Genomic DNA, 15,407 nt, shown 5'->3' on the forward strand with positions numbered 1-15,407 from the left:
CTCCCTCCCGACTGTTATTATGGTATTTCGGGGAGAGAGGAAGAGGAAGGAGGGGGGAGGGGAAGTGGGGGGGAGAGAGGAGAGCGGGGAGGGGAGAGAGCGGGGGGAGAGAGGGGGAGAGGGGGGGGAGAGGGGGGGAGAGAGGAGGAGGGGGGGGGAGAGAGGGGGAGGGGGGGGGAGAGAGGGGGAGGGGGGGGGGAGAGAGGGGGAGGGGGGGGGAGAGAGGGGGAGGGGGGGGGAGAGAGGGGGAGGGGGGGGAGAGAGGGGAGGGGGGGGAGAGAGGGGGAGGGGGGGGAGAGAGGGGGAGGGGGGGGGAGAGAGGGGGAGGGGGGGGAGAGAGGGGGAGGGGGGGAGAGAGGGGGAGGGGGGGGGAGAGAGGGGGAGGGGGGGGGGAGAGAGGGGGAGGGGGGGGGAGAGAGACGGGGAGGGGGGGGAGAGAGGGGGAGGGGGGAGAAGGGGGGAGGTGGGGAGAGAGAGGGGGAGGTGGGGAGAGAGAGGGGGAGGGGGGGAGAGAGAGGGGAGGGGGGGAGAGAGAGGGGGAGGGGGGAGAGGGGAGGGGGAGGGGGGGGGGGGGGAGGGGGGAGGGGAGGGGGAGGGGGGAGGGGGGAGGGGGGGAGGGGGGAGGGGGGGTAGAGGGGGGGATAGTTTGGGGGGAGGGGCGACGTCAGCAAAACAGAATTAATAAGTTACTCACTTTAGTTCTCAGCGCCTTCACCCCGTGGGGGCCGCCATCTTGTCAACAATTTGAATAACTTTATTGACAATAAAGTCGAACAGAAAATGATGGAACGACTCCGGCAGCTCAGATTCACCTGTGGGAAGAGGAACAGAGTCAACGTTCTCATCCCCGCACCTTCTTACTCCGGCTCCTGCCTCTTCCTCTCCGGTCCTGATGAAGGGTCTCGGCCCAAAACGTCGACTGTTTGTTTCCCTCCACAGATGCTGCCTGATCTGCTGAGTTCCTCCAGCACTCTGTTGCTGCAGAATCTCTTGTGTCAACGTTTCAAGTACAAGGTCTCCGTCTCTCTTCCCACAGATGCGGCTTGACCTGCTGAGTATTTCCGGCATTTTTGTTTTATTTTAGATCTCTAGCGTTTGCAGTTTTTTTTAAATTTTCACTAACTTTATTACCACTTGGTTATAGTATTAAACTCAATGTTACAAAAACATTGATTGATGTTTTAATTTTAAAATTGCCTCTTTGTTTATCAGCCAACGAGATTTCCGAACTATATTTATCACTGCAGTTGTTACTCGTCGAACGTACTTTTTTACCCAAAAGCAAACTATTGCAGATATTGAATTATGAAATAAAACAAAAGATCCTGGAGATAAGGTCAGGCAGCATTCCTGGAGAGAGAAAAGGTTAACATTTCAAATGAATGACTTTTCAATTTATACTCTTTTTCTGCTCTGTTATAGTTGCTGATGCGTTTCACCATTCTGTTCTTCGGGATCAGTATAAATTCTGTAATTGCAAAACATTCGCTGCGTTTCCAACGCCCGGCAAGAACAGCACAGGAATAGCTTTGTTTGAATTGGGATGGAAAAATGGCAACCTAATGAAAACACCCTGCTGCAACGTCACAGGAACACGGTCTATTCGATGTCCAGTGGCTGGATCACGTGTGACACGTGCTCAGAATATCACCAGAACCGGCTTTATGTAACTTGGTTTTTGCGCATTGTTGGGTGAGTGTTTATTATCGCATTTCAAGAAAATTAATTCAGCACTTGCGTTCAGAAATCAATAGACATATACATTTGTTGATTCCTCCTGAATGTATTTTTAGCCTTGCATTTTCATTGGTAACTATGAACCAAAGCATTTTAAAGTGAAATACCATTATACAATGAGTCACATCGGTCAGTGTCTCTCATTGAAGTTAATACCATGTTCTTTGTACTATAACTAGAACTAAGGGCAACAGGATATAGATTTAAATGAATAAGAGTTATATGCACAATTCTTTCCCGATAACAGACAGACATTCGTTTTTCGGGATCTGGCCATCTCTGGGATTGAGAAATTGTTTTGATGTCCTGAATAACATCTTGCATAAGAGAATATAGGACGACTAGTTCATGAACATTTTAGATATCAGATTCTACAGAGTTAGCCTTTCTAACCCTGTGTAAATGTCTATGTCTGCCCTTTTTGAGCCGCTATTTAATATGAATAAAATTTAAAACTAGAATTTAGTTCGTGTGAGTGAAATTATGTAATCTAACTTTCGTCAGTGCTTGAATAACATATTAATAAAGGAAACTCATAGAATGGTTGGGCAATTGAAACAAATTTTCTCATTACAGTGAGAAGTGCTATGATGAAGTGCTTGCCACATTGTTCCTTCCTCATTTTCACTGGCAATTTTACATTTTTTTTATATCAGCGGGGGTTCTGTTGGTGTGAGATAAACTGTAGATATACCATGTTCAGCCTTCCTTTCATTGCATTTGGGCGGTTCAAAGAAAAATAAGTTGTTGACTGACTGAAAGTACTTATTGATAGTAAAGAGCTCACCAGAACTGAAATGCTTAGCCAAAAATCCATGATCTTTTTCCTGTATTTCCATCATAAATTCATTAAGAAAGTGACTGAATGTTATGGAAATCATTGTGTAATCTAACTTCCTTCAGTGCTTCGGTGCCAAGACCCGAACATATTCGTCATGCATAGGAGTTATTGCTGGCCTTGCGGGGAAAAGCAAACTAACCACCTTTGGAAAACAGGAGGATGACAGACTCCTAATGCTGAATGTACCCAGTCTCTTGGAGGACTGGCAGGCCATTATTCACATCCACAACTGACAAGTGGAGGTTGTTTAAAGACCAGCTGCACAGAGTTCAGGACCGGTTTGTTTCAGTAAGAAGGAAGGATAAGAATGACAAGATAGTTAATTTAATCAAGAAGCGTATGTAAGGCACAGGAAGCTGGAATCGAATAGGGTAGTTGAGGACTATAAAGGAGCCAGAAGGGAATTCAAAAAGGGACTAGGGAGAGCTAGAAGGGATCATGAAAAGTCCTTGGCGAGTAGGATTAAAGAGAATCCCAAGGCATTCTGCACATACATCAAGAACAAGAGGATAACTAGGGAGAGGGTAGGACCACTGAAGGATAATGGAGGGAACTTGTGCTTAGAGGTGGAGGATGTGGGCGAGGTCCTAAATGAGTACATTGCATCAGTATTTGCTGAGGAGAAGGATGTAGCGGATAGTGAGATCAGAGTGGAGCATGCTAAGATGCTGGGGCATTTCGAGATTAGGAAAGAGGTAATGTTGGGTCTCTTGAAAAACATTAAGGTGGTTAAGTCCCCAGGGCCTGATGGGATATGCCGAGGTTACTGAGAGAGGTGAGAGATGAGATTGCTGGGGCCTTGACCAAGTTCTTTGTATCTTCGCTAGCCACAGCTGTGGTGCCAGATGACTAGCAGGTAGCTAATGTTGTTCCTTTGTTCAAGAAGGGAAATGGGGATGATGCTGGAAATTATAGACCTGTAACTTTCACATCAGTGGTAGGGAAATTAATGGAGAGGATTCTTAGGGATAGGACTTATGAGGATTTGGAGAAGCATGGTCTAATTAGGGACAGTCAGCATGTCTTTGTGTGGGGCAGGTCATGTTTGACTAATCTGATTGAGTTTTTCAAGGAGGTGATCAAGGTGATTGATGAAGGTAGAGTGGTGGATGTTGTATACATGGATTTTAGTAAGACATTCAACAAGGTCCCGCGTGGTAGGCTCATCCAGAAAATGAGGATGCATGGGGTCCACGATGACTTGGCTGATTGGATCCAAAGTTGGCTTGCCCATGGAAGACAGAGGGTAGTGGTGGATGGGTCTTATTCCAGATGGAGGTCTGGTGGTGTTCCGCAGGGATCTGTACTGGGACCTCTGTTGTTTGATATATATGAAAATGATTTGGATGAAAATGTGGTCAGGTGGGTGAGTAAGTTTGCAGATGACACAAAGATTGGTAGCATTGTGGATCGCATTGAAGATACTAAAGGATACAGTGGGATATGGATCAGTTGCAGATATGGGCGGAGAAGTAGCAGATGGAGTTTAATCCAGGCAAGTGTGAGATGCTGCACTTTGGGAGATCCAGCATAAAGGGAGAGTACACGGTTAATGGCAGGATCTTTAACAGCACTGATGAACAGAGGGATCTTAGGGTCCAGGTACGTGCCTCCCTAAAAGTGGCCGCATAGGTTGATAGGGTTGTAAAGAAGGTGTATGGCGTGCTTGCCTTCATTAATCAAGGCGCTGAGTCCAAGAGCTAGGAAGTTATGTTACAGCTTTATAAAACAATGGTTAGACCACATTTAGAGTATTACATTCAGTTCTGGTCGCCTCATGATAGGAAGGATGTGGAGGCTTTGGAGAGGGTGCAGAAGAGGTTTACCAGGATGCTGCCTGGTTTGGAGGACATCTGCTATGAGGAGAGGTTGGACAAGCTGGGGTTGTTTTCTCTAGAGCAACAAAGGCTGAGCAGTGATTTGATGGAAGTTTATAAAATTATGTGAGGCATAGACAGAGTAGACAGCCAGCATCTTTTTCCCAGGATTGAACTGTCTAGTACTAGAGGGCATGTGTTTAAGGTGAGAGGAGGAAAGAACAAGGGAGATATGTGAGGCAAGTTTTTTTTTTACACAGAGTTGTGGTGGCCTGGAATGCGCTGCCAGGAGTGGTGGTGGTAGAGGCATATAGCATCGGATTCTTTAAGGGTCTTTTAGATAAGCACGTGAATATGTAGAGAAGGGAGACATAAAACCCATAGTCATAAGTAATGAAGACCACAAAACTACTAGATCACTGTAAAAACCCATCTGGTTCACTTAATGTTCTTTATGGGATCTGGAATTCTCACCCAATTTGGCCCATACATGGCTCCATGCCCACCAATGTGGTTGATTCTTAAATGCCTTCTGAAGTAACCCAGTAAGACACTCACTTCAAGAGCAATTAGGAATTGACAATAAATGTTGGCCTCTCCAGCGGCACCCACATCCTGAAAAATGAATAAATGAAGCTGCACTGCTGATATTTTGCTTCAAGGTTAACTGACCACAAGTTATGGTCTTGAATGTCCTTTTGAGCTGCTGACATAAATTTGGCAAAAAAAGTGTACTCTCAGTGAACTGAGGTCGGGTTTCCTCCGGTTGTTCCGGTTTCTTCCCACATGCCAAAGGCATGCAGTTGGTAGGTTAATTGGCCGTTGTAAATTGCCCCTAATGTGCAGGTGAATGGTTGATTCTGGATGAGTTGATGGGAAACGTGGGGAGAGTAAAATGGGTAAGGATTGGATTAGTCTAGAAAGGTCTATGTAATGGTTGGGTTGCTCTAGAGGGCAGAAGAGCCTTTTCCCACACTTTCTCGATGACTCTATAAATGAATTACAAAGCAGAACGTGTTGGAATTCACTGTATTTAATCAGGTGGTCCAGGTGACCTGCAAACTCTTCAAAGAAGAATTACTATGTATATTAAATTTTTGTTGAATTTTCTACCACGTGTTAGGAGAAATATTTTATGCAAGTTCTGTGCCACACACATCTGGAAATCTGCTACGTAACTGGACTAGCACAGCTGATGTCAGACAAATAGTATTGTATAATCCAAGTTGATTTTAGGGATTAGACTGAAGATCGATCAGAAGAGATCAAAAATTAATGCTGGTGAACAGAGGTGCTCAAAATAAAATTTATGCTCCACAAGTTGCCATGGAGCCCTAACTGCCCGCCTATCAAAGTTAAGACAACTAAGCTATTTTCTTATTTACTTCTATAACAATAGAAAATGGTGAGAATATTCTGCCTGGGGCTGAACTTTCTTGAAGTTGTTCAATGCAAGAACAGGTTCAACCAGGTGGAAAAGGGCCAGATTAATGGAGATCAAACATGAAATGTTGGCTTGTTCTCCCTTCTCAGAAGCTGTTCTGACGTGCCAAATATTTGCAGTATTTTCAGTTTTTATTTCAGATTTTCAGCACAAGCAGCTATTTGCTTTTGCCTGTTTGTGCTTTTTGAATTTCATTGGGGTAGCATTTGTTGTTCATTTTGATATTACAACTCAAGGCAGTGAAAATAGCAAGCTTGAACGTATGCATTTGTGAATTATGCATTTGCCCAGCCACTTCAACTAAACAAATGCAGCTATCAATCATTTCAAATACTTACAGAAAGAAATAGGCAGGACTGTTTACTATACTGTACTATAGAGTTAAAGCAAAATTATTACACTCATTTCTTGAAGATCACTCCAATGGCATCAATACAATGTGTATCACCATTGTTTTCTTGCACTTAGAACCCACAACTCCTGCTTCTGGCATGTTACCAGCCAGTAAGAAAGAATAAACTTCAGACCTTAAAAATGTATCTTTTACTGCTTGGCCATTTTTAGTTAATTGCATATATAGTATCTGGACACAATTGAGCAAAAGAGAATTCAGGGAACCTTCTGTGCCTGACAACAGATACATGGTTATTTTCATGCTCTGACTGCAAGTTTAGTCAGAGCTGTTCCTAATGTTGCTTTATTGATGGGAATGTCCCAATCTTCAGAACTATCAGAATTATTCGCCAACTTAAGAAATAAATTACAGGCAACTCCTGTGTTACGGCTGTTTGGGTAATGGAAATTTGCCCTTACAGAATTCTCAAATCACTATCCAAGTATTTGAGATAGGGAATAAAATTTGCTCTTACAGAATTTATGTGGAAAAATAGTAAATTTTTTTTCAACTTGTGTTTCCTGACGCGTGCGTAGATGACACACCTTTGTGTTGCAGAAAATCGTGATGGGGCTATTTTCTAGAAACACTACCCACCCCACCCCCCTGCATAATGTGGGGTTCATCCATAGTAGAAATAGGGTCTAAACCTTGCACAGAGTCTCTCAGGCACCAATTTATGGATTTATGAGAGAGAAAGAGAAATTTTGCTTTGAATGGACATATTACAACTTCAGATAGTCCAAATGCCTAAGTATCGATGTAACTGGTCTTCCTTCGATGTCCTACATGTTACCCTGTCAATATTTTCCTGAATTAAAATAATCTGTGAAAGGGTCACTGAATAGAAACCACATCCTGCATTGCTGTTTTATCCGGGCTATGCACTGAAAATCATTTTTAATCAGAGTAGATGATAATCGCAGCTATTTCCAGCTCCTATCACGTAATTCAGGAAATTTGATTGGATAGGAAAGATTTAGAGGGACATGGGCCAAAAACATGCAAATAGGACTAGCTCAAGAAGGCAGCTTAGCATGGACGAGTTAGGCCAAAGGGCTTGTTTCTGTGCTGTATAACTTCCTGGAGTCAGTCACCTTTGTGACCCTGATTTTTGTGTCAGGTGCATGGGATGACATCATCTCCTTTTGGAGCTCTACAGGGGAATTGGACCATATTCCATTGGGTGCATGTTATTGAAGATTCCAGGACAACATAGTTTTACCGGAGGCACAGTGTGAAATGAAACTGAACTAGGAGGGTTGCAAGTAGATTACTACATCCTTCCCCCCCCCACCACCCCCCCCCAACCACCCCTTACCTCAAAGAATCCACCTCCCATTTCTCACCTCATGTTCCCCCCCCCATCCCTATTCTCTCCTTGTGTTCCTAATCCCATTCCCAACAAAAAGACTTCCCACCACCAATCTCTTTGTGAACTGCTGGTCTCCCACTCTACAACATTCCCCACAAGCACACTGCCTATCTCCTGCTCCCAATCCCTTCACAAAGTGCACCATCTGTCTCCTGAAGACCACCCCTAACTCACCTCCTCCCCAATTCCATCCCCGAGCAACAATTCCTCCAACCCACCCCATCCTCAAACACCAGTGCCTGTTTCTTCTACCACCCCTCCCCACCAACCCACTGTTATCAGACTCTTGAAGGGACCTCTCATTTGCTAAAGGTGAATTATTGATCTCCCAATCTACCTCATCATGGCCTTTGCACTTTATTTGTTTACCTGCACTGAACTTCCTCTGTGGCTATAACACATATTCTGCATTCTGCTTTTTCTTTTTACTACCTGACGTACTTGTGTATGGCATGATCTGACTGTTTGGCAAGAAACAAAAGCCTTTCACTGTATCTCAGTGTATGTGACAATAATAAAACTGACCAACCAACCCCCACACGCCAATCACAACCATTTAATCATGAGTGTGGTCAGAAGAGTCCTGAGTTTGGCCTCAGGAAAGGAGGACCAGGTGCTACATTGACTGTAACACCCAGGCACCTGACTTGTATGTTGTTTACTGTGGTGAGCTCACTGCACCGCCGTTCTAGCACACTTCAAACGGCCTTTGCTGTCTTCGCTTCTCTCTGTGACGTTGAGTGGTATGTTGGATAAAACTAGAAAGCTGTGCAACTTAATTTTAATAAAAGGCCATCACTTCTCCCAGTTTGTGAAATAAAGGGACTGGAATGAGGATACTGGTGCAAGTGCCAGCAGGTATAATGGACCGCCCCTTTGCATCTGAAAATCCAAAAAAAACTGCAAATGCTGGCAATCTAAAACAAGACAGAAAATACTGACAACCCTCAGCAGGTCAGGCAGCATCAGTGGGAAGAGAAACAAGAGTTAACCTTGCAGGTTGGAGATCCTACTTCAGAACGGGTGTCCTATTGCACAGTTCTTCAAACTATTAAAGAAATGTGAGATATCAAACCACATAAATATATAGTGATAATTACAAAAATTAGACATAACATTATTAGAAACAGTGATGAATAAAATTTGCAGCCTTTTCCTGTTGAACAGTAGGTGGCTTAATACGACAAATATATCATGTTTCATATTTTCTCCCTTGAGGACAAAGTGCTTGATGTAAAAAGAATATTAACATAACATTGCTATATGATTTTGTGCTTATTTTCAGTACGTTAAAATGTTGGGCGTTGTTGTTGTTGGGATTGGTATTGCTGGCAGAGTTCGGATCCGTGATCTTCTGAATCCATTGCCTAACAGTCCCATAGAAAATCTTAAACTCATGGGCTTTGTCTCCAGGTAAGGACAATTAATCACAATGCCAGCCATAGCCAGAACATAAGACTGTGACATACTTTGGCTCAATTTGTACTACCTTTGTCAGTTTTGTTTTCACTCTAGGAGATGCTAAAATCCAGCAGCCTACTGGCACAATTATGATAAGAAAACGATGGAACCCACTGCCATTTTAGCCTGTCAAGCCCTTTTGTAGGTTTCAATGAGATCTTCTCTCATTCTTCTAATCTTTAGAGGATACAAGCCTATTCTACTCAATCCTTACTGCATTCCCTCAGTATTGGTATTGGTTTATTATTGTCACTTGTACCGAGGTACAGTGAAAAACTTGTCTTGCATACTGATCATACAGATCAATTCATTACCCAGTGTAGTTACATTGAGTTAGTACAGAGTGCATTGATGTAGTACAGGTAAAAACAATAACAGTACAGAGTAAAGTGTCACAGCTACAGAGAAAGTGCAGTGCAATAAGCTGCAAGGTCAACAACAAGGTAGATCGCGAGGTCAGAGTTCATCTTATCGTATCAGGGAACCGTTCAATAGTCTTATCACATTGGAGTAGAAGCTATCCTTAAGTCTGGTGGTACTTATAACAAGTAATTACTGTTATACTGTTAATAACAAGTAAATACTGTTATAAATATTGTTGTTAGAAGATGTCTTTCCTCCTGTAGTCTAATCCACCTGTAATGAGCGCCAGCTTGCCATATGCATTCCAAATCACTTGCTGCACCTGCAGGTTGGCTTTCAGTGACTTGTGCATGAGGACACCAATGCCCTCCTGACTGTTAGCACTACCCAATCTCTCACCATTTAACAAATACTCTGCTTCTCTGTTTTGTGCACCAGGGGCACACTTAAAGAGAGTAAAGGCATATCAGACTCTGGTTCCCAGAGCAAGTAGGACCTGTTGGCTGCAGTTGTGGCTAGGATTTTTGAAAGGTAGAGTTGCCTTTCTTGAAAATTGAAACAATCCTCTTCAAAGAAGGCATGATGTACATTGGAACTTCCCTTAGTTTTGGGTGGGTAGGCACCAGTTGCATCACCCACGTTGCGCAATTCTTCTGCCTGGATATGCCTCCCGACACAATAGGCCTGTTACATGCCTCTATTTATAAAAGACAACTCTTCTTGTCTCTTTTGGATTTATCTACCCATACTTACGGTTCCCGGGGATTATGCATTTGAGGCTCAGGTTTTTAACAGTATTTGTTGGCATTTGCCACAGCTTGATGTACATGTGACTAATAAAGATATCTCTCTCTCATCTCTTTTATTGTCTTTCCATTTCTAGGTTTCTCTCAGTATGTATTTCCTTACACGTTAAATAGCATCTGATGTTTGTTTGGTTAATCTGCTAATCTGTCAATGTTTTATGTGTTTTGTATGTCTCTACCCCATTTGCTAATCCACCTGGTTTTGTATTGTCAGTATTTGTATTGTCTGCCCAAGTCATTTGTAAATCCTACAAATAAAAATAGATCTGGCACCGGCTACTTCAGGCACACTGATTCCAGTTAGTTTTAGCTACTCTAACTCTCTAGGCTGGAAGTGTATTCTTTCACACCCTGTGCTGTACTGTTAAAAACTGGCAATGCTGAGTGAAATTTTGTGCTTAAGCACTCTTCAGGAAATTCATCTCCTCATACATTCTCAAGATTTTTGTCCTCCCTAGCACTTCTTCTCTGCTACTGTGTGGCAGTGCTGTTTAAGGTGGTTGATGGGGTGTCAATCAAGTGGGTTGCTTTGGCCTAGATGATGATGAGTTTCTTGAAATTGACTGGCGTTGCACTCATTGAGGCATGTGGAGAGTGTTCAAACACACTTCTGATCTGTGCCTTGTAGATAGTGAAAAGGCTTTGGTGTCAGCATGAGTCATCCACTATAGGAAACACAGCCTCGCCCCTGCTTTTGTGGCCATAATAATTTTGTGTCATCCAGTTCAGTTCCTGGTCAGTAGTGACCTTGAGGATGTGCTGAAAAGGGTCTTGAATTCAGTTCCAAGCTTCCTTTCTTTCTTCACAATGATTTTTTTGTTGTTAGAAAGGTTATCTGAGATTCCATTTTAAAGGAGCTGAGCTCATCCAACTCACTTTCTGCAAAACTGTACTGAAAAACCTAATTGAAATGCATTCCATGAATCAGTCCAAGCTCTTTGAAAATAATGAGCTAATGAAGCCTACAGGCTAGAAATGCTGTAGGTGTCCGACTAGGAGCAAAAAAAGAGTAAACTAAATGTAGATTCCAGTACACATGTTTGGGCAACATTCGGCAGAGGGAATTAAAGCTGTGGGGGCTGGAAATCAAAAGTTCTAGTCTGCTGATTTCAATTCAGTTATTTCAGAGAAGATTCTGATTCTGACCCACTTAATTGTGACTTTGTTATGTTGTCTATGGAATCAGATTGTTCAAAGGTACGACCTTGCTTCCCGTTGCTATGAGCATTGCTATTTTACACTGTTAATCCTTGGTTGGATACATATGTTTTTTCTAAGTTCCCTTCGAGCAGTACCGGTGGAACAAGCTGTTTGATTGTTTATGTTGATCTTAGCAAGACTTTTTAAAGTTTAGTTTTAGAATGATGTCTGCCTCAGTCTGAGTGACAAAAAAAAAGAGAAAATCCTGGGGCAATTCGTGAAAAAAAAAATCTAGAAAATTGCTGTACAAGTCCATAAGGCATTTAAAACTATCCCAGGAGACCAAAGTGGCTTCAAGCAGTATTCTAAGTTACCTTCTTAACCACCTCCTGTATTTGGTAGTACTAAGATCCGGGCAGAAATAAGCTCATCTCCCTCCAGAAGGATATTTAAGATATTTATTTATTAGTCACATGTACATCGAAACACACAGTGAAATGCATCTTTTTGTATTACTGGCAATGTGCTGGGGGCAGCCCGCAAGTGTCGCCACACTTCCGGCGCCGACATAGCATGCCCACAACTCCTAACCTGTACGTCTTTGGAATGTGGGAGGAAACTCACGCAGATGTGGGGAGAACATACAAACTCCTTACAGACAGTGGCGGGAACTGAACCCAGGTCGCTGGCGCTGTAATAACGTTACGCTAACTGCTACGCTATATAAGTAATCTCCCTGTTCTAAGGGATCATGGACAACTTGCTTCCATTCCAGTTTGTGGGTTCTAAGCTGCCTGTATGGATCCAGCAGACACTGCCACAGGTGGGGCAGATGTTGCTTGATGGAGTGTGTGGATGGAATATTTGTGATATTGTGTGCTCCTGCAATTGTTTGTGGAAGGCTCCCCATGCTCCCTCCCTAGATCCTTCAAGGCTCAATGCCTTCCAGAATGCTTCTTCTCCACTTTGAGATTCCCTGGAGTCAGAGAGGGTGTTTCATTTTATTTTCCGAAGGAGACTGAGAGAACTTCCTTGAAAAGTTTTGCTTTCCTGCAGGAGATCTCCAGCTGTTTTGGAGCTCGGAGCTTGTCTCAGGGTCTGGTGGTATGCTTCCAGACAATGTTGCCGGTCCAAAGTATCTGGTTGAGCATAATCAGTACCTTGGTGCTGAAATGTTGCCCTGGACAGGAACACTAGAGTTGGGTAGGGAGGCAGAGTAGCACAACAGCTAATGCTGCTCTGCATATCACCCAGAATCTCAAGGAGCTCTGGAGAGATTTCATTCTACTCTTAAAAATATGCTGAAGATTTATTGCTTTGAAAACACAAAGGATTGGGATGAAGGCGTTCATTTACTTTTGTTTGCCATTAGAGATTCAATCCAAGAGTCAATAGGATTTAGTCCGGTTGAGCTTGTATTTGGACATAGGGTGAGAGGACCTTTGGAGTTGTTAAGAGAACAATGGGTTAATGAAGAAGTGCACTTGAGTCTGTTGGACTATGTCCAAAAATTTAAAACTCGGTTGGAGAGAGTCTGCCAGCTAGCGAGAGAGAATTTGAAAACCAGCCAGATAAGAATTGATATTAGTGGAAGACTTTAAAAGATGTATTCCAGCTGAATTAACAACATATTTAAATGAAAAGGGAGTGGAAAAAAGAAAAACAACAGATGAGAGAATTAATTTTAAAATTTAAAAATCTGTTCCCAGATGTTCCAAACAGAACATCGATAATTACCCATGATGTTGATGTTGGGGATGCAAAACCAATCAAACAACACCCATATCGAATGAATGTGGAAAAAAGTAAACTTGTTGATCAGGAAATAAAATACATGTTGGAAAATGATATTATTAGACATTCTACTTCAAATTGGAGTACGCCCTGTGTTATTGTACCTAAACCTGATGGAACTGTTAGATTTTCCACAGATTACAGGAAAGTGAATGCTGTAACAAAGTCAGATGCTTACCCTATTCCTAGGGTGGATGATTGCATAGATAGAGTGGGAAAGACAAAATTTCTTACAAAGATTGACCTATTAAAAGGGTACTGGTGTGTTCCATTAACAGAGAGAGAGAGAGAGAGAGAGAGAGAGAGAGAGAGAGAGAGAGAGAGAGAGAGGGAGAGAGGGAGGGAGAGAGAGAGAGAGAGAGAGAGAGAGAGAGAGAGAGAGAGAGAGAGAGAAAGGAGAGAGAGAGAAAGGAGAGAGAGAAAGGAGAGAGACACCAGCCTGCTAGTTTTCTCTATCGATGGATGAGAAACAATAACTGTGTCTGCCACTGAAATCCATGTATGGAAGTTGGAAGTAATCCGGTGGAGTTCACTTTGTTGCTGACCTGTAGAAGGAAACAGGTATTTGTGTGGACGACCACGATTCGGATGCTTTTCGGGGTGAGGAAGTCACTACCGAGTAAACACTGAAGTGTCATTTGAGTTCCATCGTGGAACATTTGGATTTCGTATTTACTCTCTCTATGTTTCTCTACATCTACGTCTTATCTTCAGACAACGGTGGTTGTTGAAGAAGCCCTTGCTCATGTTTCACCTTATGGCTTGCGGAACTGAACTTTAAGAACCATTCCTGAACTGGGAGTTTGGGACTTTGTCACACACACACAAAGAGTTTAGTTTTGGGGTTAACGTTCAAGGTTTAACATTTTTGAATTCTAACATACTAACATTTTTACTTTTATTTTACGTATTATCATAAGTAGTGATTAATAAAATAGTTTTTAACACTGAATCATGCTCAGTGTGTTTCTTTTGTTGCTGGTTCGTGACAAAATTGGTAGCTCCAGAGATGCGGCTTCAATCCTGACCTGTGGAGTTTGTACATTCTCCCTGTGACTATGTGACTTTCCCTGGGGGCTCCGGTTTTCTCTGACATCCCAAAACCATGTAGATTGGTAGTTTAATTGGCGATTGTAAATTACCCCATGTGTAGCTGGGTGCTGGGAGAATCAGAAGGGAATTAATGGAGAACTAAGAAAAGATTATCAGGAAGTAATGAGAGAATGAGGTAGATGGAGCTGCTCTGAGAGCCAGCAGAACCTCGCTGTGTCAAAGAGATTCTTTCTACGTTGTGAAGAAATATGAATATGGTTTCCTTAGTTTATTGATTTTGGACATTTGGGCAGGTGTATGGATAGGAAAGGTATAGATGGATATGGGCCAAATGCAGGCAAATGGGACTTGCTTACGTGGGCACCTTAATCAGCATGGACAAGTTGGGCCGAAGGTCCTGTTTCTGTGCTGTGTTACGTACCAGCAACAAAAGAAACACACCGAGTCATGGAAAAGTGTTGGAAACTATTTTATTAATAACTACTTATGATAATAAGAAAAGTAAAAATATTAATATTAAACATTAACCCCAAAAACTAAACTCGAAGTGTGTGTGTGGCAAATTCCCAAACTCCAAGTCCAGGAATAGTTCTCAAAGAGTTCAGCAAGTCATAAGGTGAAACGTGAGCAAAGGCTTTTGCAAAGCCACCGTTGACTGGAGAGAAAATGTAGAGGGAGAATAGAGAGAAATTACAAAATCCAAATGTTCCACAATGGAATCCATACGACACTTCAATCACTGATGATCTCCATTGCTTTGTTCCGAAGTATCTGCAACCCCGAAAGGCATTTGAGACGTGGCCGTCCACAGAAATACCTGTTTCCCTCTACAGGTTAATGACAAAGTGGACTCCACTGGATTATTCCAAAAATCCATACGTGGGTTGTAGTGACAGACACAGTTATTGTTCTTCATCCATCGATACAGAGACCGGCAGTCAGTGTCTCTCTCTCTATTTCCGCACTGACTCACTGAACAAATGTCAGCACGTTGTTATCTTGTTGCTGTGATGACACCACACACACACTACTCTACTGTACTATAGTTTATAGGGACAGTCACCAATTAGCAACTTGATCCATAACAGCTGTATAACTCCGTGATGGGAAGGATTTTGTGGCCATGCTATTGATGATACTTCTCCACTGTTTTGCCTGCTCTAGTTTTTCCGTGTTTCCAGG

At 42.7% G+C, this 15,407-nt stretch overlaps 1 protein-coding gene across 2 annotated transcripts in view; it reads left to right on the forward strand.

Moving 5' to 3' along the window:
- Nucleotides 1–1,537: 1,537 nt before the first annotated feature.
- blvra (biliverdin reductase A) overlaps nt 1,538–15,407 on the forward strand; it is a 31,540-nt gene continuing 17,670 nt past the window's right edge. The window contains exons 1-2 of one of the 2 annotated variants that reach the window (XM_052016533.1): nt 1,538–1,692; nt 8,894–9,021. In XM_052016533.1, coding sequence (XP_051872493.1) covers nt 8,903–9,021 — 119 coding nt within the window. In that variant the 5' untranslated portion in view covers nt 1,538–1,692; nt 8,894–8,902. The remainder of the gene's footprint in view (nt 1,693–8,893; nt 9,022–15,407) is intronic. The other variant, XM_052016532.1, reaches the window with a different exon arrangement.

Source organism: Pristis pectinata, chromosome 5 (genome assembly GCF_009764475.1).
Source record: "Pristis pectinata isolate sPriPec2 chromosome 5, sPriPec2.1.pri, whole genome shotgun sequence".
Classification (NCBI taxonomy): domain Eukaryota; kingdom Metazoa; phylum Chordata; class Chondrichthyes; order Rhinopristiformes; family Pristidae; genus Pristis; species Pristis pectinata.